Source organism: Varanus komodoensis, unplaced genomic scaffold (assembly GCF_004798865.1).
Source record: "Varanus komodoensis strain SLA01 unplaced genomic scaffold, ASM479886v1 scaffold67, whole genome shotgun sequence".
NCBI lineage: Eukaryota > Metazoa > Chordata > Lepidosauria > Squamata > Varanidae > Varanus > Varanus komodoensis.
Genome location: NW_025336308.1, coordinates 1,299,935 through 1,321,773, shown reverse-complemented (window position 1 = coordinate 1,321,773; position 21,839 = coordinate 1,299,935). Strand labels below are relative to the sequence as shown.

The window sequence follows — 21,839 nt, the reverse complement described above, 5'->3', positions numbered from 1 at the left end:
CCAAGCACAGAAGACTGCAGAGGAAACACGTAGGAAGGCAGGGAAAGAGAAGAAAAACGTGTGTAAAGGAACCAATTTTAATCCTGCAAAAAAATCCAGAAGCAGAAACCTCAGTAAAGTGGATGGTTAAAAGCTTCATTCAGAGAAGGCTTTAAACTTCCAAATCCAGCCACTCTGCCCCTTAAATTTTTCCCTATCCATGTAGGACCTTAAAAGTGGGTGGTCAGGACTTTGACCCCCCCCCCCTTTTCTTTGTGGACAAATTTAGGGGGGAAAGTGGCTGCATGGGAACGTTTAAACCTGGCCTATGTATAGTGATCTACTCCAGGTTTTTGCTTGGAGGCAAAAAAGGGGTGAAAGAAACTGTCCTACATCTTTAACACTGGGTGCCTTGAGCCTTCAGCTGTGCCAAAGAGTCTGACGGTGCAAGCTAAGCATTTCTACTCAGACGTAAGCACTGAGTTCAGTGACCCTACTCCCAGGTAAATGCACACGGCAACAACAGTATGGAAAGGACCTCTTGTGCCTGCTTGGGTTGTGGACAACGAAGGGCACCGGTTTCTGCATCCCAAAGGGCTGGATGTGCGGCTTGCCCTTCTGCAAAGAGGAAACGTTTCCCCATCAGGCCTTTCGGAACTGAGCCGCCAGAGTGGTCTCGCTGTTGCATTATTGTTATGTAGGAAGAATTTCTAGGCACGTTGAGAGCAGAAAAGTCTAGAATCCCCAGCATTTTCCCAAGCCAGCATAAGGGATGCCGAGAGTTTTGGTTGGACTTCTCCCTGCCAAAATGGCACATGCACCCTTAATAGATTTATTTGCCACCAGTCAAGATCCTCCTCTCCCCAGAGTGGCTTATAACAGCAGAATTTAAGATCAACACATTTGCAAGCCCCTTCAGCTTGAAAACAAGCTAGCTCAGCTGGGTCACATCAGCCAACGTGGCTAACACTGGGTCACGTCACTGGGACTATGTAAATTCAAAAGTACTTTCAGGACTTCTTCAGAGCACCTGCCTGTACCAAAGCGAAGTACAGGCGGGACTAACGTTAATCCCCGCCTCCCCCCCCCCTTCCCCTTTTTCCTTGCAGTTTGCGCTTGAGTCAGGGACCTGATGAGGGGAGGGGCACATGATTACCTGACTCAGGTGAGCTGAGGGTGGCTGTTAGGTGTTCCATATAAAAGGGTTCCAGAGCATGCTTTGGCTTTCATGCTAGGTACATGTATATGTATTTTTCTTTTTAACAGCCAAGATGGGGCTTGCAGAGACTTTGGTGGTAGTTTTCTTTTGTGGGGCTCTTTGGACTCCTGCAGAAATGGTCTCTTTGGACTCCTGGAACTTTGCTGCAAGGGGACCCATTGTTTGGGGGCCTGCTGCCCAGACCCCATCCCCTGAGGACCAGCTTTATGACCCCAGCTGGTCCCAGTCCTACTCCTGGGCTTGGGTGGATGCTTCTCAGACCAGGGGCTTGTCCGCCTTGACACCTGTGACCGCGAAGTGTGGGGAAGCCCAGGTTGTAGTGACTGTGAAAAGGGACTTTTTTGGGACTGGCAGGCTCATCCAAGCCTCTGACCTTATGCTGGGCTCCCCTGGCTGCCAACCCACGTCACTGGATGCTGCAGAGGAGGTGGTGATCTTTGATGTTGGGCTCCATGAATGTGGCAGTGCCTTGCAGGTGAGCTTCATACCTTCCGTTTCTGTCTCTCGGTGCTGCTGTGCTCGGTTAAAGGTGGCCTTTTGCTCAGTGAGTAAGTAAACTTGAAGCCCTGGAAGTCGGGTGGGTCAAATTCAAATTCTCTTTGAATTGCCCCAAAGAGAAAAGGCATTGGCCCAAGAAGCAGTTTGCATTAAAATAGCATAACTTACAGGTGCAGGTGTGAGTTTAGAAGTGATTTAAACAGAAATAAGGGTGTGAAGGTACATCAGACATCCATCCTGTTGAAGCTCAGTGGGTTTGGAGCTGGCCTGGCCTTGGAGGGGGGGACTGCCAGGGGACCCTGAGTTGCAGAAGGGGAGAAAGGTGGGATAGAAATATAACAAGTACACAAATAGCCTGGAAAGTTGTGACTTGCCTGCCTGTTTTGGTCACTGCTGAAGGAGCATGGCTCTATGAGGGATTAGTGCCTCAGACGGAGGATGACTTTAAATGAAGGGCTGAAAAAGAGGACTCAAGCCCCCCCCCCCCCGCTGCCCTCCACCTTGAAAGGATCACTGCAGAATCACATAGATCTGAAAGGACTAAGCAGTGCTTGCTTCTGCTTCATTCATGCTGCTTTAGGATGCGAGGCAGAGGTGGGCAGAAGGTTGCTTTCTACATCTTTTGGACTTCACCTCCCAGGAGCCTCACCAACATGGCCAATGACTGGAAATGCAGGGAACTGGAGTCGAGAGGACTTGGAAAGCAATGTTCTGTCCAGCTGTGCTGTGGGGCATACAGAGCAAATGGAGGAAGCAGCTACATTAGCCCAAGGGATAAAGCAAGCCAAGAGGTCCAGGCAGCAGTGAACGATCTTGGGGCTGGGGGCAAATCCAGCCTTCCCCTTTGTGGCAGGTGCCAACCATGGCTTCCTCCCTGTGCTAAAGGGTTGAGGTGATCTTCTTAGGGCTTGGTTACTGGCAAGCCTTTTGGCCTCAGGTCCTTGACATGGGAATCGGTTCTTGGACTGGAACAGGTGCGGCACCCTGCTTTGTGGGTAACCGGTGTGTGTATCCTGCATTACTCCTAGATGATGCCGGATTCCCTGGTCTACAGCATAACCCTTTACTACCGCCCCACTCCAGCCCCAAATGCAATCATCTTAAGGACTAGTCCCGCAGAAGTCCCTATTGAATGTCATTACCCAAGGTAAGGTGGGGAAACGAGGCTGGTGTGCAGGTTCTGTAGGATTTTTCTACTCCCATGTTCGTTCATTCTCTCTCCCTCTCTCCAGAAGGAACAATGTGAGCAGCAAAGCCATCAGGCCAACCTGGGTGCCCTTCAGCTCGACTCTCTCTGCAGAGGAGAAACTGAGCTTCTCCTTGCGTTTAATGACAGGTACGTCACAGGATGTGGCATTTCTGAATATAGTTCTCACACTAGCTGCCTGTTAGAGCGAAACTGCAGCTGCCACTAGCGAAGGCTGCGATGGCTTTTGAAAAGTCAGCTGCAGGCCCTGACTTTCGAAAACCTGGGCGTATTTTGACTCTTCTGTTGCCTCAACTGAATTCCCACCCAGCGTCCCTGCCACTGGGCGCTTCGTGGCTGATGCCAGCTCTGCGGAAGCACTGGGAGCCTTCTGGATAAGATTCTGTACCACTTTTGCTTTCCAGATGACTGGAGTGCTGAGAGAACGACCAACGGGTACCAGCTGGGGGATGCGATGTACATCCAGGCAGCTGTGGACACCAACAACCACATGCCCCTGAGGCTCTTTGTCGACCGATGCGTGGCCACGCTGAGCCCAGGCAGGCAGTCCACACCGCTGTACCCAATCATCGACTACAAAGGGTACGCGATCTCGGGAGTAACCGTCACTACCGCATTGGTGTTGGTCGAAGGGCCACATTCAGTCTTGGCTAAGTTCTCCGTGAGAGAGGGTAGTGCTGAGAGGTTCTGATAGGCCAGAAATAATTTCTCAGCCACCGCAATAAGTTGATTTTTGTCCCAGGGATATTTCGTCCCCCAAACCATGGGTTCTCTTCATGGATTGTCTGAGGTTAACAACTGGTGGCTTTTTAAGACAGCTGGGTTCAGCCAACACAACCCGCAGTTCAGCAACCTGGCAATCCATACTCAACCCTTGGGTGTTGTCTGAACCCAGCCTTTGCTGCTCCTTAGCTGCCTTGTTGATGGGAAATCGGATTCCAACTCCACCTTTGTATCGCCGAGGCCCAAGGACGACGTGCTCCAGTTCACAGTAGACACCTTCAGGTTCGCGGAAGACCCCGGAGACCTGGTAAGTGGCTTTGTGCCCAGCTCCAGCAGACTCGCCCCTCACAGGTGTGTCTGTGCCTTGAGCTACCGAAGGGTTGGCTGCTGCCACTTCTTTTGTGTCTGGCTCGTAGATCTACATCACCTGCCACTTGAAAGTTTCTGCAGCTGGCCAGACTCCCGATCCAGAAAACAAGGCTTGTTCCTTCAGTAAAGCAACCAACAGGTGGGTGACCTGGCATTACATCCATGCTAGGGAAAAAAAAAAGTGTTCCCAAGCTATTGCTCTCCGGGCATTTCGCATGACGGCTCTCAGGACCTCCCCGGCAGCGTGGCGGGAGAGGCAGCTTCAGCCCATTTGGAAGGCACCAGAGCGGGGAAGGCGAAACGAGAGGAGGCAGCTGCTCAAACAGCATTCTTGCTCAGTCCTGTTTCTACTCCACTTTTCAACCGTTGGCTATTTGAGCCAATATGGTGCATCATGAACTAGGGGAATTCATAGCCACAACGTACTGTGGTGTCGTGGTGAAGAGCCTGGGACTGGGACTCGGGCAATCCGGGTTCGAGTCCCCGCTCAGCCATGGAGCCCGCTGGGTGCATTGGGCCAGTCAGCCTCAGCTCAACCGCTCCCTCGCAGGGTGGTTGTTGTGGAGATAAGACTTGGGAGGAGGGGGGATGATGCGAGCTGCTTTGAGTTCATGAGAGAAAAGCAGGCTTGTAAATCCAATAGTAGCAGAACCAGCCTTGAGTCATCTTGGATGGGACAGGCCTTCAGAACACAGCCCAGCCCTGTGGCAGCCCTTCAGGTGGAGGATTCTTCTCTGAAAAGAACCAGGGAATGGTGGTCCTGCTTCACAGTGAGCTGGCGTACAACTGAATGGACCTTTTGTGAACCGACTAGGTGTAATTAGGTGATAAAAAGACATTTGGGGGATAGGCAGGTGGTGGTACCTGCCCCTCACAAGACCGGCACTGAGCTACTCCCTGAGGCCTCCTTATAAAGGTCCACGAATAGTTGATTTCATTCTTCTCTCTTTACTTCCCACCCAACCTGCTCCAGGTGGACCCCGGTAGAAGGCACCCAGGACATCTGCGCCTGCTGTGAAACTGGCAACTGCGACCTTCCCGACCAGTCAAGGAGTGTCAACACCTGGGACAGATGGCTGACAGGAAGGAGGCTTGGCCGAGACGCTGCCGCTAAGCAAGGTGTGTTCAGCAAACTGGACGGACACGAAGCCGAACATGTTCCAGCTGCATCCGTGTCCTGACCTAACAGTGAGCTCTCTATGTTCAAATGCAGATAAAACGAAAGACGTGGAGACCGATGTGATGTTAGGTCCCATATTCATCCTTGATGCGTACCTGACCTCCAGAAGACTCGCAGGCCACCGAAGCGGAATGATGGAATCCTCAACTAGTTACGGTAATTTGGAATCCTAATATTTCTACTCCTTGCAACGTTTAAATAAGTTTAGAAATTGGGCTGCTACGTCAGAATAACCTCAGTGCAGATTTCTGGATGGGAGAAGTTAGGTTTCAATTTGCCCACCACCGTAGACCTAATTTGGATCTAACCTACCTTTCCAGTAAAGGTAGAACTCAAGGCTCAGTTCATACGTAATGTCAATGCAAGTTTCAGTGTTCCTGCATTGTTAAACCAGAGGCAATGAAAGAACCCCACTTCTGCATCTGTGGCCCCAGGAACTCATGGGCTTTCATTAATGTGACCCAGATCAAGATGGTAAAGCACCAAATGTGTAACATCATTCAAACATAACCAAAGTAAATCAATCGCACCCATCACAGAGCATTTCCACTGCAGAGCAAGAAGTCCAGCTCCAGGGAGGGGTTGATCTGCAAACCTAACCTTGTTCTCCTCCGCAGGCTTCCTTCAAGCTCCTGGGACACTGGTGGGACTCATCCTGATAGCCATCGCTGTGATCCTGGCTCTCATCACTCTAGGAATTCTCTATTATAGGAAAAGACGTTCTGGCTCGTATTAAGCTGTACCATATGTGTATAAAAAAAGGAAAAAATAAAGCAACTCACTTGGCTTTGTCTACATAACCAGGGTAGAGAGAAGGAAGGGTGTCCATGCGGGAGTAATTTTCCACGAGGTGCTGAAATAACAATTGTGTCCTCTAAGTTTCTTAGTTGGTTGCAAACCCTCCTTTTGTTCCCAATCGTTGGGTGATTCCTGGCCTTTTGGGCAGGTTTACTAAAGTGTTGCAACACCTTTCCTAAGGTTCAGTTACTGGCTTTAGGAGCTGTCAGTTGAAATGTGCTGGGATCTTTCAATTTTTAGCCCTGCCTTCTGTCTTTGGACTCACAAGCCCTGCAACTAGAGAGCTGCTCTGCCGCTGAATTCGGCCTTCGCCACTGGACTACAGGCTAAGATGTACTTTGTTTAGCACAGAGTTTTTGAGCAATTTGTTTCTGGAAGTTGTTTGTCTGCTTTGTAGTGGGGGTGAGATCCTATAGGGTATTGGTAGATGCTTGGTAAAATTATGGCTAAGTTACTTATGTGTTCAGTGTATTTTCTTTAAAGGGGGTGCGGCAGCAGCCAACCTGGCTGAAGGATTTGGCTCAAAACAGGCAATATTCAGCCTGCAGAAGCACACCTTTTAAAATAAAGAGTACATACTTTCCTGGCCTTGAAAGGACTTCATCCAAAAGTTCAGACTTTGATCCTCCCTTGGGGAGGGGGTAGCTTGTGCGTGCCTGTGCATCAATAGAGGTTGTGGGTTTGGTTGCACTAAGAACATGAAAGAGCTGGATTTTAGGATGCCTACTGACCGACCTCATGCTTGGCTTATTCTCTAACACCGGTTTTAATTGTCCTTGCCATGAGTTACAGCTTCAGCACAGAGTTCTGCAGTCTTTGCATCCTGCACCGGGGTGATCAACAGTCTCTCGGCAAACTTTATTTGGAGTTTTTAGACGCCGTCCCATCGCTTAACGCCTCGGGACGGCTTACGTACCTCATCTGTCTCGCCCTGTGGGGCAGCACCCCCTTACGTCGGGAATGGGGCTACAGCAACGCGCACAGCCCTGCCTGCATGGGGTGGGGCGGGTGCAGACACGTGTCTCTCCACTCCACGCTATTATATTTGCCTTTTGTAGGGTTATTTGCATCGTCTTGAGATCTCTGTGGACGAAGCGGCTTCTAACTTTGGAAAGAATGAAAAATGAAGTCCGACGTGGGCCTGCCTTCCACGCGGAAGTCCCGCGTGGGCCACCGTGGCATCGGCACGCGCGCCCTCGCCAGCTTCGCTTCGCTTTGCCCCGCTCTGAGCTTTGCTTTGCTCTCAGCAACGGGATTAACGTGCACGCGCGCCCCCGAGCGGCTGCTCCCTGGCGCGCGTTTCTTCCCGTGAGCATTTGTAAACCGCTCGCGCCGGCGCGCTGACTTATCCCGCGCTCGCGCGGGACGGAAAACGAAAGCGGGGAGGGCGCGGTGCCAACAGCTGACGCGCCCGGAGCTGCTCGCTGATTGGTCGGCGGAGCGCGGTCAGCTGACCCAGCTGTGCGGAGCCGCCGGGGGAGCGGGGCGAGATGGTACGCGCGGCGCGCTGGGTGGGAGGGTGGCTGGCCTGCCCCCCTGGGGGGGGGAGCTGGGCAGGGCCCCCGAAGGCCGATTTGCACCCCGAGAAGGCAGCCGGGGGGGGGGCGGGTGCTGCAGGGCCCCCGCAGGCCTATGCACGGGCTTCCCTCTTGCCACCGTTGTTCTTGCAGGAAGCCGGAGAAGAATGCATTGCGAAATTCACTTCCCAGAATTTGCAGTCGTTCCCCCTTTTTTTATGCATACGAGAGACGATTAAGAACAGAGCTCGTTAGAAATCTGCTTTCAGAGTGTGGGGCTCTTGGAGCAGGCATGATGTTCACTGAGGACTAGAATGATGATGAAATGAACCGAACAGGCAGTGGAATGTGGCTGCTGTTTGTCTAAGGGGCAGGTATTCACGGATGGCCATGGAGAACAGAGGATTGTTGGCTCTGGGGTAGGGGAGGCAGTTGTAACATGCAACAGTGCCTTGCTAATTCTGAAATTCAGGCTTTGAATCCGACACTCTGGGCTTCACAGTTTAAATGTCATGCCCTCCCCAAAGCTGGGATCAGGTCCGAACTCAACTGGGGAAATGTTTGCCCAGTCTATCCATGTGGGCAAGGTGCTGACGGGGGATAGTTTCAGGGGCTTTCCCAAAACTTAGCTCTTCAGTTCCCTTTCTTGCTTTTGTGTGAAGTATTTGGGAGGTCTGATTCAAATGCATTTCAAAAGCTAGGCTGAACTCTTGGTTTTGCGGCAGACTAAATTCTGGGTTGTTGGCGCTAATGGTATTTCATCATGGACGCCAATTTAATTCCTCCCATCAGAGGTTCCGGTTCTGTGGCGACTTGGACTGTCCAGATTGGGTCTTGGCAGAAATTAGCACCTTGGCCAAAATAGTAAGTGAAACTCCTTTTGATACTAGATGTGCATTTTAATTCTGTTACATTGCACTTGGACCTTGAGCTTGAGTTTTTTTGCTGGATTTGGCCTAATCGCTGTAGGACGGGGACGGGGGGGGGCAGACTAGATTGTGGGGTTCGCTTTGCCTTATTCAAAGCTGCAGGCCCACCAGCCACACCAAGTAAAAAGTTGTAAGGCTTCGGCGAATGGGGCGGCATAAAAATGTTTTAATAAATAAATAAAATAAATAAAAAAAGATGGACACTTAAAACTGAAGAAAGTAAAGTCTCTGAGTAAGCTCTGAAGCAAAACAATTTACTGCTAATTACTGTTCATATTAAACGCTTGGAAGGCCGTTTGGCTGACCTGCTGATCTTCCAAGGATCTTCCAGCAGACCTGAATCTACCTTCTGCGACTCTTGAGTAACCATCAGATGCAGTTGTTACAACGTTCTGTGGAAATATTTCTGCTGCAAGTCAGAGCCAGAGCCCAAAGATCAATGACTTATTTGTTGGTTCATCTGTGATTCTAAGTTTAACAAACCCAACCAAATCATCAGTTGATAGTAGTGATGTTTGTGGATACATGTTTCTATCCTCCTGGTTAGAAATAGTTGGATGGTCCAACCTTATCAAAAAAACCCCTTTTTATTCCTTAAAATGAGGGTGGCATGAGATAGCTTGCTTATCAGGACTTCTTATTTGTTTTATTTATTTATTTGGAGTACTTGTATGCCGCCTCATTCGCATAAGCCTCAGGGCGGCTTCCAACAAATAAATAACAATATACAAAAATATACAGAATTCTTCTATGAAATTGATGGAGAAGCTCATGTTCCAGGCAAAATGTTATCAGATGTATTTTATGTTATCATTCTAGTCCTCTGTGAAGCTTAAGCTCATCTGTGCCCAGGTGCTGAAAGACCTGCTTGGTGAAGGAATTGATGTAAGTCTGAGATTCTCTTTTTCTCATTTGTATGCTTGTATTTTCAGATGTGCAAAACTAACTTTGTCCTAATTTAAGGGGATCAGAAGAGGCTGAAACAAACGGGCCTGATTCATCTGGGTAGGCCGACAGTCCCCTTCAGTCTTTTGCAAAACAATAAAAAAAATTTTAAAAGTTATACAGATGGCAGCCCTGTAAATTGGAGGATATGTCTTTATTATTTATTTGTTTAAAACTTTTGTATCCTGTCCTAGACATAAAAGCCTCAGAACAGTCCAACAACACATTGTGAACAGTAGGAATTGTTTTCATATGAACTGCCAGGTATTCTCAAAATGGGCTCCGTCAAAGCTTTGATCTCTTCTTTTGGACTGCAATCCCCATCATTCTCAGCCAGCATAGCTAATAAGGGCAGTTGCAGTGAAACGCGTGTGTCTGGATGGCATGTGTTTCTGTGATGGATAGAAAGACCCTCTTGGGGTTCCAGAAGGTGAACTTGGCACGAGCAATTTAAATATACTTGAATTGTGTGTTTTTCTTGCAGTATGAGAAGATTTTAAAGCTCACCTCAGATGCCAAGTTCGGTGAGTGTCTTTCTTTTTGGAAACCATGGCAGGTGCTTCTAGGAAAAGCAAAAGGAAGAGCAGGAAAGCATTCAGATGAGGGCAGTAGCTTTGTTGGTCTGACCAAAATGTGAGAAAATAGTGAACTAGTTTTCAAATTCTCCAGGGCTCTTCATGCAGGTCACTATTGAGCAGAGCAAAGGGCAAATTGCTGCTGTTATTAATTTCATTTCTGTACTGTCCCACAGCCAAAGCCCTCTCAGGTGGAAGGAGGAGAAATTCCTTACATGAAAGTCACGGAGTCAAGTTTCAGCAGGGGGACACTCTGCCGGACACTGGACTGCAACTCCCATTGGCCTCAGCCAACAGGGCCTGGGATGATGGGAGTTGTTGTTCAGGGACATCCAGGTGGCCGTAGGGTCTCCTCTGCCGTTCTAAGATGGAATATGGGAGTGGGTCAAATCTTGCTGTGCCGATTGCAGCTCGTGGTGTGCCCCATCCCCAAAACGCTAGGCGAGAGGAAGCTGGCTTGAAGGCATCTCCCCGTGTTTTAGGAGAACTTCACATCTGGATTCCAAGGCCTGGCCCGAAATCGACCTGTGGCGTGGCATCGGTTTGCGCAGCTTGGCCGGGTGCTTCCAAACGGACCGGCGGGGATGCATTTTTATTCTGTAGGCGCTGGGGTCGCCACGGGCCTGCCCTCGAGCCGCTCAGCTGCCTCTCTTTGAGGCGCCATCCCTCGCTAGACCGACCGTTCTCCTGTTGCTTCCTCCCACTTTGCCAGAGTCCGGGGACGTAAAGGCTGCCGTCGCTGTTCTCAGTTTCATCTTCTCCAGCGCTGCCAAGCACCAGGTGGACTCGGACTCCCTCTCCAGCGAGCTGCAGCAGCTGGGGCTGCCCAAAGGTGAGCAAAGGCGGCGGCCGAGAGAGCCTTCCAGGCCTTGGCAGAACAAGTTGGGTGTCCGCAGGGGCATTGAGCATCTGCATGATGGGAGTTCAGTCCTTTGCGCCGCTTACCTGTGATAAACGGAGCCATTTGGAGATGGGGGCTGGCCGGGTGAGGGCGGAGACGTGCTCCCTCTGCAGTATCTTGGTCCCCCACCCCTCCTTGTGTCGCAGAACATGTTGCGGGATTGTGCCGGTCCTATGAGGAGAAGCAGGCGCCCCTTCAGGACAGTCTTCGGAGGTGCAGCTTGAGATGTAAGTCAGCCGTTGCGTTTTGCATCCAGACCGCTCAAAAAGGCGCACGTGGAAGTTCGGGTCGATGCTGTCCTAACTCTGGGGAGACTGTGAGATGTTCGCAGGCTCCTTTTCAAACCGTCGTGTGAAAGGTCAGCAAGGCTAAACTACATTGGCCGCTAGAGTCTGCATGAAAGAAAACAGTCCTTTAAATTGCGGGAGGGCATCCTCCAGCCGGGGAGCTTGGCCGTGGCCCATGCGGGTTCCCAGTCCACACGGAGGGCTATTTCTGTTTAATTTGTGCTAGTAAAAAGAGGACATTAGAAAAATCGAAGAGTGAACTGTTGCAGTTCAGGAATGACTGCAATCCGGGGTTTGAGGAATGGATTTGAAATGTGCCATACAGGTGAGGCAGGCAGAATTTGGTCCAGTCGGTGTCCCTTACCTCTTGGCTCTTCTTGCCTGCCTGCAGTGAACTGCTTGGATTCGGTGTCCTGGAGAGTAGATTATACTCTCAGCTCCAGCGAACTTCGACAGGTCAATGAACCGGTGGTTCACCTCAAGCTCAAGGTAAAGGATGTCGACAGGGGAGTCCTGGAGCCAGTTGCCCTGACGCTGTCGGCAGAGAAGTTCCGAGTCTTGCTTGCAGGTGAGAAACTTAACACCGGGGATTTCTCTCTCTCTCTCTCTGCTGTAGCACCAGCTTTTGACCAAAATGGTCAGGGAATAGGATCGGAGAAAAGTTGCATGCCAATTGGGGAAGGAAACGGCTTGCAAAGGTTGGGATGAAAAGCCACAAAATATTCAAATACCTTTTTAAACTGTGCAGTTCTGGACTCCAACCAAACAAGTTTTTCTGACCATTGCAATGCACAGTCTGATCCTCCACAATCAGCATAGATACTGTGATAGATTTAAAAAACCTTGACTTTTATTTTTCTTACTGTTGCTCACAGTTGGGGTTATTAAACACTTTCCTTGGCGTGAGTTCCAAGGGAGACCACCAAGAAGACGCTGTCTCTAGCAAACTTCTGTGTTCAATAAGAGAGGCCAGGCATGGGGGAACAAGGCGTTTCTGTGCTTAATCTGAACCTTAAGTCAGTCTTACGTGCTTTCACGTCTCTTCCTCTCAGAGCTGAAGCAGGCCCAGGCCATCATGAAAACACTTGACTAAGGAGTCGCTGGGAGGAAGGTGCCAAGGCTGGAATGAACTCAATTTTGCCCGAAGGTGAAGAAGTCTCTTCTGGACAGTGATTTCATGAAGTGAGCGAGAGCCCTTGTATGAATGCAGCCGGCATTTCTCACCAGCAAATAGGCTAGAAGGCCAAGACCCAAATCTGTCCCTCTCTTCCACCTGACCTTTCTCAAACCTGAACTGCGGACGGACTCCACTGCAGAGCGCAATGGTGGGAAACAGCTTTTTTGCATTAAAACGCTCTGAAAACCGGCACAGCAAGGCGCATGGAGCGTTTTCCCAGCTGGGTTATGCTCACATGGCCTGTGCTGAAAATCCAGACCATGCCTAGTTCGGTTCCTGTGCGATTTACCCGCCCTGACGAAAACCTTCCCCAACAGCGCCCAGACCAGCTGTCCCTCCTCCATAGAAGGCCAGGCTGCCCTGAAGGCGAGCCCCCTCCCTCGCTTTCTCCCTCTTCTTGGGGGCACGGTGTTGACACCTCGGAGAAGCCACTCCCAGATTACAGTGACGCTAAGATGTTCGGGTTCTACAGTGCTAGGAGGGGAATCTACCTTCTCTTGCCCTCATGGTCTCGGCTGCATCTGTCTCCCCCGTCCCCTTTTGCAGAATTAGGAAAAACCCAGGAGAAATCTTGCCATGCAGTGTCGTGGCTGCTCGTCGTCTTTCACTAATCAAAGGAGGCTGGCTTGTCCTTTCCATTCACCAGGGAAAGAGCTATGTGAAAGTCATGAAAAGCAGAGCAGACCAGCTTGCCCTTCCTCCACCTTTCAGATCTCTGATCCGTGCCTTTTTTGCAGGCTCGGGGCCTGAGAGATTGGCTGGCCAGGTTGTATGCCTTGGAATCTTCTCTTTTGCAGCTCAGCTACTGAAACACTTCGATGGCTCTTTGTATGATCTCTGTCCTTTGTGGGGTGGGAGAAAATTAAACTCCACAGTACTAAGCGATGTTGAGCTGCCAGTGAGTGTGACTGTTGTGCATTTGTGTCCAGCCACTGTTCTTCCTTTTGCAAAGATCCCCAGGGAAGGTTGCATGAATGTTGCTTCGGGGTTCTGTTACGAGGGTGCCCTTGCTCAGCCAGCCAGCCAGCCCCGCTTGCAGGGGGCTCCATTCCGTCCTGTTCCTCACTCCGCTGCCGTTCAGCCCCAGCGAACATTCTCAGTCTTCATTGTGCGGTTTTTCCGGAAGGGTTTTTGAAGGGGGCTTCTGTAAACCTCGGAGTTCCCAAGCCTCCAGCCTTGACACTTTTCGCCTCTCGTACAGGGCTAGATCTGTTTTCCGTATATAAGCTGCTTCTCAACAGCCTGCCATGTGAGTTTGCCGTGGGTCGGCGGAGGAGCAGGACGAGAGTTGGCACTGTGAGGACTGCTCCCACTCAGCGGACTGAGAAACTGCCGCCTAGTTTTTGTCCTCCGAGCACTCCGTGCAAGCTGCTCCTGCGGAGGACGACTGCGCCTGTTGCCACCCAAACTGGGCTGGGCTTGCAGGGTTTCCTCTGCTCCCTTCGTGTGCTCAGGTGGCGTGCCTCTGGGAGCGGGGAACTGGAGCGCCTCTGGGGATGCGGCGGCGCTCTGTCAAAATGCCACGGGACGCAGCCGCTCACGGAAGCCTGTGCGCGCAGACGCGCGAATGCGCGATGCCACCCCGGTGCCCGACGGCGCTGCGAAGACGTGCAGGTGCGCGCTGCGGGCGGTACCTGCGCGCGGTCTTAAAGGGGAGGGCACGGCAGCCTGGGAGGCCCTCCGACCTCGCGCCGCGGGAACTACGGCTCCCGGCGTGCCCCGCGACGCGCCGCCTCCAATGCGAGCAGCGCGGGAAGCGTCCCGTGAGCCTCCGTTCGCTGCGAGAGCGCGGGGTCTGCGAGGCGAGGGAAGCCGGCGCCGCGGCTGCTCCGCTGCTGCTTGTCCCGCCGAAGGCGCGGGCTCAGGTGGGTTGGCCGGAGCTGCGCGTGTGCACAGGGACGCGAATGCACCGGGGCCTGATTCGAGCCCCAAACTGGCTCCGGCCCCCTCCTGCCTTTGCACCTAGTTAAGAGAAACTCTGAGGACATGCCGAGTGCCTCCCTCCCCCTTCCAGGAAACTGTTCTTCCTTTTCTCCTGTCACTCTTGTCATCTACTGCAGTCTTTTCCAACATGGTGTCCTGTGGATGGTTTGGACTTCCTTTCCCATCACCCCCAGCCAGCATAACGAATGGAAAGGAATTCGGAGTTACAGGCTAGAAGGCATGAAGGGTGACACAGGCTGATTCACTGAATGAAATCTTTCCATTGGTTGAACATGATTCATACTAATACAACTTCCTCCTTCCATTGCACTAGTTTATGGTTTCTTCTTTTTTTAATGTTCGCTATGGATCACTATGCACAATTATAAATATTTTAGATCACCTTTAAAGGCCAAAACCTATTTTCCCCTTCTGTGAATTTGTAGCCACCATGTTTTTTTTTTTTTGGAGGGGGGGAGTGTTTGTTTACTTGTTATTGTTTCCTGACTTTAATTTCAGTTCATGTTGTGAGCTGCCTGACGGGTGAATGAAAAGTAAAGGCACTCATCTGGATGAGAAGAGAGTTTCTTTGTGCTCCTGTGAGACGTGTTACAGCTCTCCCGCTCCTCCCAGCCTGGTTCCTCTCCATTTCTAGGATGCCGGAAGGCCCAGAGCTGTTTCTAGCCAGCCGGTACATCAATGCCAAGTGTGGAGAACTCCTTTTCTCAGGAAAGGTGGAGAAGTCGGAGGTGAGCAAGAATCCAGAAGTGCCCTTTGAAAGCGACGGGTACACCATCTCGGCCGTGTCGCGGGGCAAGGAGCTGAAGCTCACGCTAGTGCCGGTCCAGCGGAAGACTTCCTCCCTCCCTCCTCCTCCTCCCCCCAGGCCGGTCTGTCCGGCCCAGGGGCAGAAGGGCGCGCGGGAGTCCATGGATCTCGTCTTCCGCTTTGGCATGTCCGGCGGCTTCAGGCTGGTCCCTGTGGCTGAGCTGCCCAAGCATGCGCACTTGCGCTTCTACACCAAGGAGCGGCCGCCTCAGGCCCTCTGCTACGTGGACGTCCGGCGCTTCGGCCGGTGGGAGGTGAACGGCACCTGGCAGGCCGACCGAGGGCCGTGTGTGATGCTGGAGTATGAGAAGTTCAGGTGAGGAGCTTTGAGTGCCTTCTAGCTGCCCGGGGTTGGGCCGGTCCTTGCATCCCACTTCCACTTCTCCCTCGGGTCGATGGTGCGATTTTGGCTCCGTGAGAATCTGCACTCAGAGAATCCGCACGGGGGCCTCAGTCCAGGGATGGACTGGGCCAAAAGAGGACGAAGAACCAACCAAACTCTCAGCACACTTTTTCTTTAAGTGCTTGCTACCACTAACTAAATCCTTGGAGAAGCAGCTAAGTAATTCTGTCTTCCACCTTTCCTCCTGCCTGGTGCACACCCTTCTAACAAGCTTGGATCTGATCCATTCCAGGGAGCATGTGCTGAGGAATCTATCCGACAAGGCTTTCGACAAGCCGATCTGCGAGGCTTTGCTAAATCAGAAGTTCTTCAACGGCATCGGCAACTACCTGCGGGCCGAAATCCTGTACCGGTGAGTTGACACCTGGTGCTAGCTTGAATCACGATGGTCAGCGTCTGCTTGATTTTTTGCTTGCTTACTTGGACAACTGTTGTCCCCGTGCAAAAGGGCTCGGAGCAGAAGTACTGAGCCTCAGGGCTGTGACCCAAACCTGGCCCATTGGGGAACCCAAGCCAGCCTTCCAGGGTTTTCTAGCTGGCTACTCCTCTGTTCTCTTCACTGCAGAGTTTGCTGGCTTTCCAGTGTTCACAATTTTTCCTGATTCTGAGAGGCCTGAATGCTCTCCTAAGCCATAATCCTTGGCAGGAAAAGCTTCAAGCTAAAATAAGCTTGGGGTTTTCTCTACAGCTTGGGCTCATCCCTTTTGCCTTTCATCCCACCACCACTGAAAAGTACCCCACAAGCTTCTTCAAAATTCATTATAGCCTTTGGATGGAAACAGGCTCAGCACTCGTGTCCTGGGGGCCTCTCCCCACCTGTGAAAGCGTAGCTTGGCATTTGGGGCTGCAGGCAGAAGCAACAAGGGGGTGCAGAGTTTTGCGGGCGTGACTGTGTTCCCAGTTAAAGGCAAATACGCACGAGGCCTCTGGTACATCTTGCCAGGTGTGCCAGCATCGTTACACGATGGCACGGAAATGGTATCCTTCCAGATGTTTGGCTGTCATTTCCCCTCACCTGCATCTCCTTGCAGGTTAAAAATCCCTCCCTTTGAGAAGGCCCGGACCGTCCTGGAGGACCTGCAGCATCGGGGACAGGTGAGGCAAGGGTGCAGAGCCTTGGTTTGGGGTTTTTTCTCAGTGCAGGATTTGGGCACGTTTTTGGCACACGAACGCCCGGGATCCATGGCCCACTTCGCGTGCGATCTTATGCGTGCTTCCACAGAAAGACGGCCCAGAGCTCCCAGCGTGGATATTTTGTCTGAACATGCACAGAATTGTTTGCTTGTGGAAGGCGCCAGTAGTGGGAGAGCTTAGCATTCTGTGGGAGTGCCGATCTGTAGGGCTTCCCTCTCGCCTGAGCCCCACGTCTCTTCCTTGCAGACCTCCGGCATGACGCTGAGCAGAAAGGTGGCAACGAAACGGGCGAACCCCGACTTGCTGGAGCTCTGCCACATGCTCCCGAAGGAGGTTGTCCAACTAGGTAAGGGCCTAGACGGCGGCCCAGTGGAGGGCTCTGATCGTGTGTGGAGGGCGCGGGGTCGCAGGGTTCGTAGGAAAAATCCAAAACCATGAGAAGAAAATTACACGCGGCCTTCATGTGCTTCCTGGGACATCCTGTTGGACTAGAGAGGACCGTGGTTTGATCCCACAACGCAGTTCTTGGGGGATGAAAAGGACTTCTCAGTTGCTGGCATTGCTGCTCTGCAGCGAATCGACAAGAACAGTTTGCTGAGCTCTTCCAGTAGCTAACATTAAGCAAGTGAGGAAGGGGAACTTTCACGTCGGAATATGAACCTGCCTGGCATGGTCTGTCCTGAACATGTTGCCCTAACCCAAACACGACGGATCCATGGTTTCTTCTACTGCCCTAAGTTTCTAGTCCTCATCATTAGAGAGGACTCCTCCTCTCCCCCCACCCCCCAAAAAGCCAGAATGTTTAAGGCAGTCTTGAACATGGGATGTGCATCCATGTACAGGTGTACAGGAATGGGTTTCCAGTGCTATTATGGTTAGAGTGCACGCTTGTTCTCCCCAGCAGGTGGGAAAGGTTATGACCCAGAAAGTGCACAGGATTCCACGGCCTTTGAGGAGTGGCTGCAGTGCTACTCTGTTCCGGGCATGAAGTCCCTGAGTGACTCCAACAACAGAACCATCTGGTTCCAGGTAGGAACAGAGGTGATGGAGAACTGCCAGCTTGATTAGCTTTATGCCGTCCTGGCCTTCGGTTTAGAAGCACAGTCCACACCACGGGTCATCCGTTTTCACACTTCTCGCCGAGGGTCCCGTGTTTCCAAGGCAAAAATGCCCCACCGATTTCTCCCCTGCCGGTACCAGGGAAGTCTGTTTGCTCAAGAACTGTTTGCTCCTCTTTCGCCATTTTGCACTTCAAATTCTGGACTGGACCTTAGTTGTTCTTAGAGAAGGCCCGCTGAAATTAATGGCTTGGCTTAGTCGTGACTGAGGCTCTGTCTCAGCATCCTTTTATAACTCTCCCAAGGATCCCTCTATTAGTATTAGAGAACTTCAGTATTTAAAGCTCTAGTTCTCAGAAGCTTTCCAGAGGCTGAGAGTGGGCAAGAACAGTTTCGGGGGGGGGGGGGCTATGCTTTGCATGCAGAAAATTCCAGATTAAAACCCCCGATTGCCTGTTTCCCATCTCTGGCCCACAGATGACATCTGTCCGGCAGAGCTCCAATGCAGCCCTCGGGGGTCCTTGTCCCCCTTTGGTGCCCCTTTCCCCAACCATTTATTGTTGAATGGTTTCCTGGCTCTTCTACCGGAATTTCTGAAGTGTTGCGATGCCTCTTCAAAGGCATGAACTCCCAAATACACGAGCATTTGTGCTCCTTTGAGCACAAGTTCTTCCAAACCAAATTCAGCCCTTGGGCCGAGAGAGGCCCAGCAGCCCCTTCTAAGCCCCTCGCATCCAAGTCGGGAGCCAACCTGAAGTGTCCTCGAGTTGTCTCTTGCTGTTGCTCTGATCCCTTCTCTGCCGTTTTTCCTTCCACGCAGGGCGATCCTGGACCAATGGCCCCCAAAAGTGAGTGTTGGCATCGCTTCCTTTCCAGTATCTCTCTGAGCCACAAAGAGGTCCAAATGTGATGGTTTGGGGTTTGTTTCTGGGTTTTTGACAGTTCCGCAATGTTTCTGAGGGAGCCGGGGACACATTTCCTTGGATCCCCCTCAGTAAGGACATAAGAGGGTCTCGAATCGGGCGATCTGCTGGACTAGCCTTTAGGTATCTCTTAGGATACAGGCCAAGTCTCAGGTTTACAGGTTTCACAGTCTTGGCATTGTGAGCTGCCAGAGAGATGCACATCCTCTTTTTCTTGTCAGAGGTGTTTTTCATCCACCCAGTGGTAAAAGATCTCTGGAAGGAGGATAGGTCTGAGTTCACAAAGGCAGGATTCAAGGAACAAGCGAGAAGGAAAAAAAGGAAGAAAGCTAAGGAAAATCGTAGAAGCCAGAGAGCCTCTGCAGCGGCTGCCAGCTGGAGCCAAGCGTCCTCAGCCAGCAGCCTGAGCAGCCCTTTACCATTTAGGGCATGATGGTGATCTTTTGGCGAAGATACTAACAACACTGGAGCTGGCCTTTTTAATTCGCTGCTTGTTTTGCAGAGGGAAAATCACGCAAGAAACGGGTGCAGGTAAAGGAGGATCCTGATGCGCCAAGTCCAAAGGTAAGAGAAGTTCTCGACTCTACCGTATTTATACCTTTCTGGGAAGCGGTTTGCAGTACTCCTGGAGTCAGTCCTCTCTGCTCTATTTGTCTTCACCTGCCATTTATGAAGTTCCTGAGCCCATCCGCCCCATTAAGTTTCTTGATCCAAAAATCTCATGCTGAAACCTCTGAAATGACATCTCTGGAAAAACACAGCTCCCTTGCTTATGGAGCTAAAGCCCAAGGCGCAACGCGAGGGCAGGAATATTATAGACCAGTCCTTGGTCACGGGGGGCTTTTCCCCATCTTCCGTGCTAACTGGCTGAGACTGGTGTGAGTTAAGATCACAGGGAAAATATACGAGCAAGATGTGTTACCGAGCTCGAGGCTGGACTGCGCATGGATGGCCTTCAGGAAGGCAGCAGGGACCCAAAGGCTCTGCGGGGGCCATACAAGACCAAACTAAACCAGGATCCATCTAGGCCAAGATGGGTAATTTGTGGCCCTCCCAGTAGTGTGGGACTACAACTCCCATCAGCCAGTGGTTACGGACAAGGGGAATTGCAACTTATAGCCACTTCTGGAGGCAAACAGAAGCCAGCAGTTGACCCGCTACGCCGCTGGCAGGTTTGCTGGCAGCGTCCATGGGCTGCAGAAAGTGGGATGTGGAGCTGGACTGACCTCTTCCCGACCCAGTGCCCTCTGGTGCGTTGGACTACAAGCTCCCATATTCCCCAGGCCAGCATGGTCTCGGTCAGGCTGACCAGGGGTGCTGGGAGCTGTGTCCCCCAGGTGTTAGGCTGAGCAGGCCGGGGGGGTAATGGCCAGCGACCTTTGCTTTGATCAAGCTACCATGTCGCCTCTGCCCAGGTAACAGAGCCAGCAGCCAGGAGAAATTCCAGGATCAGCGCTCCTCAAGACGGCGCTGTGCGAATGAGGAAGGCCGGAGGGCGGAAGGGGAGCAAAGTGGTCCAGGAAACAGAGGACGCTGCTGTGAAAACTGGGGCCAGGACACCGAATACCAGAGCAAGAAGAAAAATCTCTGTCTTGCCGGAGTCTCCACCAAAGGGTTCTCCAGCCGAGTCCCGGAAAAAGCGCACATCGGCTCAGAAAAGGAGGGGTGAGGTGTACTTTGGTTTTAGGATTGCTGGGTTTATAGGACTTGCAGAGAAGTCCTCCCTGACCTCACACCTTCCAGATGTTTTTGGGCTTCATCTTCCATCTTCGTCTTTCCCGTCTAGAAATGCCTTCTAGTCGGGCTGCTTAACTGGTTTTTCCTTTTTCCTTTTAGCCAGAGCTGCTGCTACCACAAGATCCAGGCGAGCGAAGGCTCAGTGACCTGATGCAGAATGGCCCCCTCGCGTATTATGGTCTGGTCCCTGTGCTGCTGACCTAGGAGAAGGGAGCCAGAGCAGCTCTTTGTACGCAGCTTGCCCGTGCGGCTTTCTGGATCTTTACCCTACAGCATCTGGCTTTTTGCAAACAAGATGGCTGATCCGTGGACACTCGAGGGGGATTGTGGTTGCTTGGCTGTTTCCGGGCTTCTGAATTCTGTTCTGGGCCACAGAAGAGCAGCGGCATTGCTTCCCTGCGGCACTCTGTACCCGTTTATTTTCTGAAATCCTGCTAGAGGTGCGGTCCTGGGTTCACAGCTTTTGCTCAAGCCAGCAAGTGGGAACCTTGCCTGTGAGTGAGGCTGGCGGGAGACCTTCTTACCATGAGCCTTAAAAGCTGAAGGTGTGGTATCACTTCCCAGCACACCTCTCCCGTTCAGCCTTTTTAGAATTGCACCGTTGTGCGGTACGCAAGGGGAAAGAGCAAGCCGGCTATCGGTTATCCCACCATCTGCTTCAGCAAAGACTTGGGGGGCGGGGGGTTGTGGAGCTGCATGTTTGCATCGAATTGGTTTTCTGGAAGAGGTGACCCTGGTACTCCTCCTGAAGGGCGTGTGTGTGCATGCGCTCAAATCTGATTTAAAGTTAAAACCTTAAAGGTAAAGGCACCTTTTAAAAATGAATATAGCATCATAGCAGTGGGGGGATTTAACCCCTTCTTCCCCTGCTGCAGTCTGCAGAAAAAGCCTTCCTCCTACTGGACACTTTCCCTGTTCCCCAAACCCAGATTTGGCACCCATGAGAAACATGTCTCACCGTGCGAACATCCGCTTCGGAAGACAGATTTTCCTTGGGACTCCAGCGGGAGAGAAAAGCGTGAAGTCTCTCCTTTGGACCTGCTGCAGTTCCGATAATAATCAACCCCAGTCCTGCTTTATGATATTTGCATTTTTAAAAGAGGTGCTGTTCCTGAAATGCAAAGGCAGCTGTATGCTCTCATGTAAATCAAATGGCTACAGCTTTTCTCTTGTACTTTCTGGAAGGAATTCCTTTCTGGGGCTGAAGAATCACACAAACCATTCAAACACAAGCTTCAGCTAAGATGGCCAAGTAGTCTAGAGATGCTTTTGTCCCAATACGAAGGGAAAGTGGGTCATTTTACCTATCTCCTAGACCGCAAGTGGCATGATTTAATGGTTGCTTAAATGAAATGTTCCTCTTTCTTTGGTGATCACCTCTTCTCTTGGATGAACATTTTTAAAGTGCTTTTATAAAGGAAATCTGCTTTTTGATGCTAATAAAGATTTGTTTTCTTGAAAGAAGTGATCTACTTAAGAATGTTCTGCAATTGATTCAGAACTAACAGTTGGCAAGAAAACTTAGAAAT

The 21,839-nt window shown here is 51.4% G+C and overlaps 3 protein-coding genes across 7 annotated transcripts; all 3 read left to right on the top strand.

The window, feature by feature from the left end:
- Positions 1-1,313: 1,313 nt before the first annotated feature.
- ZP3 (zona pellucida glycoprotein 3) lies at positions 1,314-5,946 on the top strand. Its single transcript, XM_044450490.1, has 9 exons — positions 1,314-1,673; positions 2,725-2,843; positions 2,929-3,032; positions 3,308-3,485; positions 3,816-3,933; positions 4,043-4,134; positions 4,969-5,114; positions 5,209-5,331; positions 5,793-5,946. Exons 1-9 carry the CDS (start codon positions 1,314-1,316, stop codon positions 5,909-5,911), a joined length of 1,359 nt encoding a protein of 452 aa, XP_044306425.1. The 3' UTR covers positions 5,912-5,946.
- A 1,464-nt stretch (positions 5,947-7,410) lies between these two features.
- On the top strand, positions 7,411-13,189 carry COMMD4 (COMM domain containing 4). Of its 2 annotated transcripts, XM_044450615.1 has the most exons (8): positions 7,411-7,466; positions 8,283-8,354; positions 9,239-9,304; positions 9,849-9,888; positions 10,652-10,771; positions 10,987-11,067; positions 11,519-11,695; positions 12,180-13,189. In XM_044450615.1, the coding sequence occupies exons 1-8, from the start codon at positions 7,464-7,466 to the stop codon at positions 12,218-12,220; spliced, it is 600 nt and encodes a 199-aa protein (XP_044306550.1). In that variant the 5' UTR covers positions 7,411-7,463; the 3' UTR covers positions 12,221-13,189. The 2 variants fall into 2 exon arrangements, with proteins under 2 accessions (XP_044306550.1, XP_044306549.1); XM_044450614.1 differs by lacking the exon at positions 7,411-7,466 and having other exon boundaries at positions 7,906-8,354.
- A 907-nt stretch (positions 13,190-14,096) lies between these two features.
- NEIL1 (nei like DNA glycosylase 1) lies at positions 14,097-21,774 on the top strand. 4 transcript variants are annotated; one of them, XM_044450589.1, is made up of 10 exons: positions 14,099-14,976; positions 15,253-15,371; positions 15,691-15,810; positions 16,490-16,553; positions 16,839-16,938; positions 17,494-17,621; positions 18,471-18,498; positions 19,076-19,137; positions 19,989-20,238; positions 20,410-21,774. In XM_044450589.1, the coding sequence occupies exons 1-10, from the start codon at positions 14,800-14,802 to the stop codon at positions 20,454-20,456; spliced, it is 1,095 nt and encodes a 364-aa protein (XP_044306524.1). In that variant the 5' UTR covers positions 14,099-14,799; the 3' UTR covers positions 20,457-21,774. The 4 variants fall into 4 exon arrangements, with proteins under 4 accessions (XP_044306522.1, XP_044306524.1, XP_044306521.1 ...); XM_044450586.1 differs by having other exon boundaries at positions 14,109-14,169; positions 14,747-15,371; XM_044450588.1 differs by having other exon boundaries at positions 14,145-14,169; positions 14,883-15,371.
- Positions 21,775-21,839: the final 65 nt, after the last annotated feature.

Bases quoted from the DNA above. Each gene is read 5' to 3' on its own strand.
- ZP3 (XM_044450490.1), top strand. From the start codon at position 1,314: ATGGTCTCTTTGGACTCCTGGAACTTTGCTGCAAGGGGACCCATTGTT. The intron at 3,033-3,307 runs GTACGTCACAGG...TTTGCTTTCCAG, and splicing joins CTCCTTGCGTTTAATGACAG to ATGACTGGAGTGCTGAGAGA. The intron at 5,332-5,792 runs GTAATTTGGAAT...TCTCCTCCGCAG, and splicing joins GGAATCCTCAACTAGTTACG to GCTTCCTTCAAGCTCCTGGG.
- COMMD4 (XM_044450614.1), top strand. From the start codon at position 8,241: ATGGTATTTCATCATGGACGCCAATTTAATTCCTCCCATCAGAGGTTC. The intron at 8,355-9,238 runs GTAAGTGAAACT...TTATCATTCTAG, and splicing joins TTAGCACCTTGGCCAAAATA to TCCTCTGTGAAGCTTAAGCT. The intron at 9,889-10,651 runs GTGAGTGTCTTT...CCACTTTGCCAG, and splicing joins CACCTCAGATGCCAAGTTCG to AGTCCGGGGACGTAAAGGCT.
- NEIL1 (XM_044450586.1), top strand. From the start codon at position 14,800: ATGAGAAGAGAGTTTCTTTGTGCTCCTGTGAGACGTGTTACAGCTCTC. The intron at 15,811-16,489 runs GTGAGTTGACAC...ATCTCCTTGCAG, and splicing joins CGGGCCGAAATCCTGTACCG to GTTAAAAATCCCTCCCTTTG. The intron at 17,622-18,470 runs GTAGGAACAGAG...CCTTCCACGCAG, and splicing joins ACAGAACCATCTGGTTCCAG to GGCGATCCTGGACCAATGGC.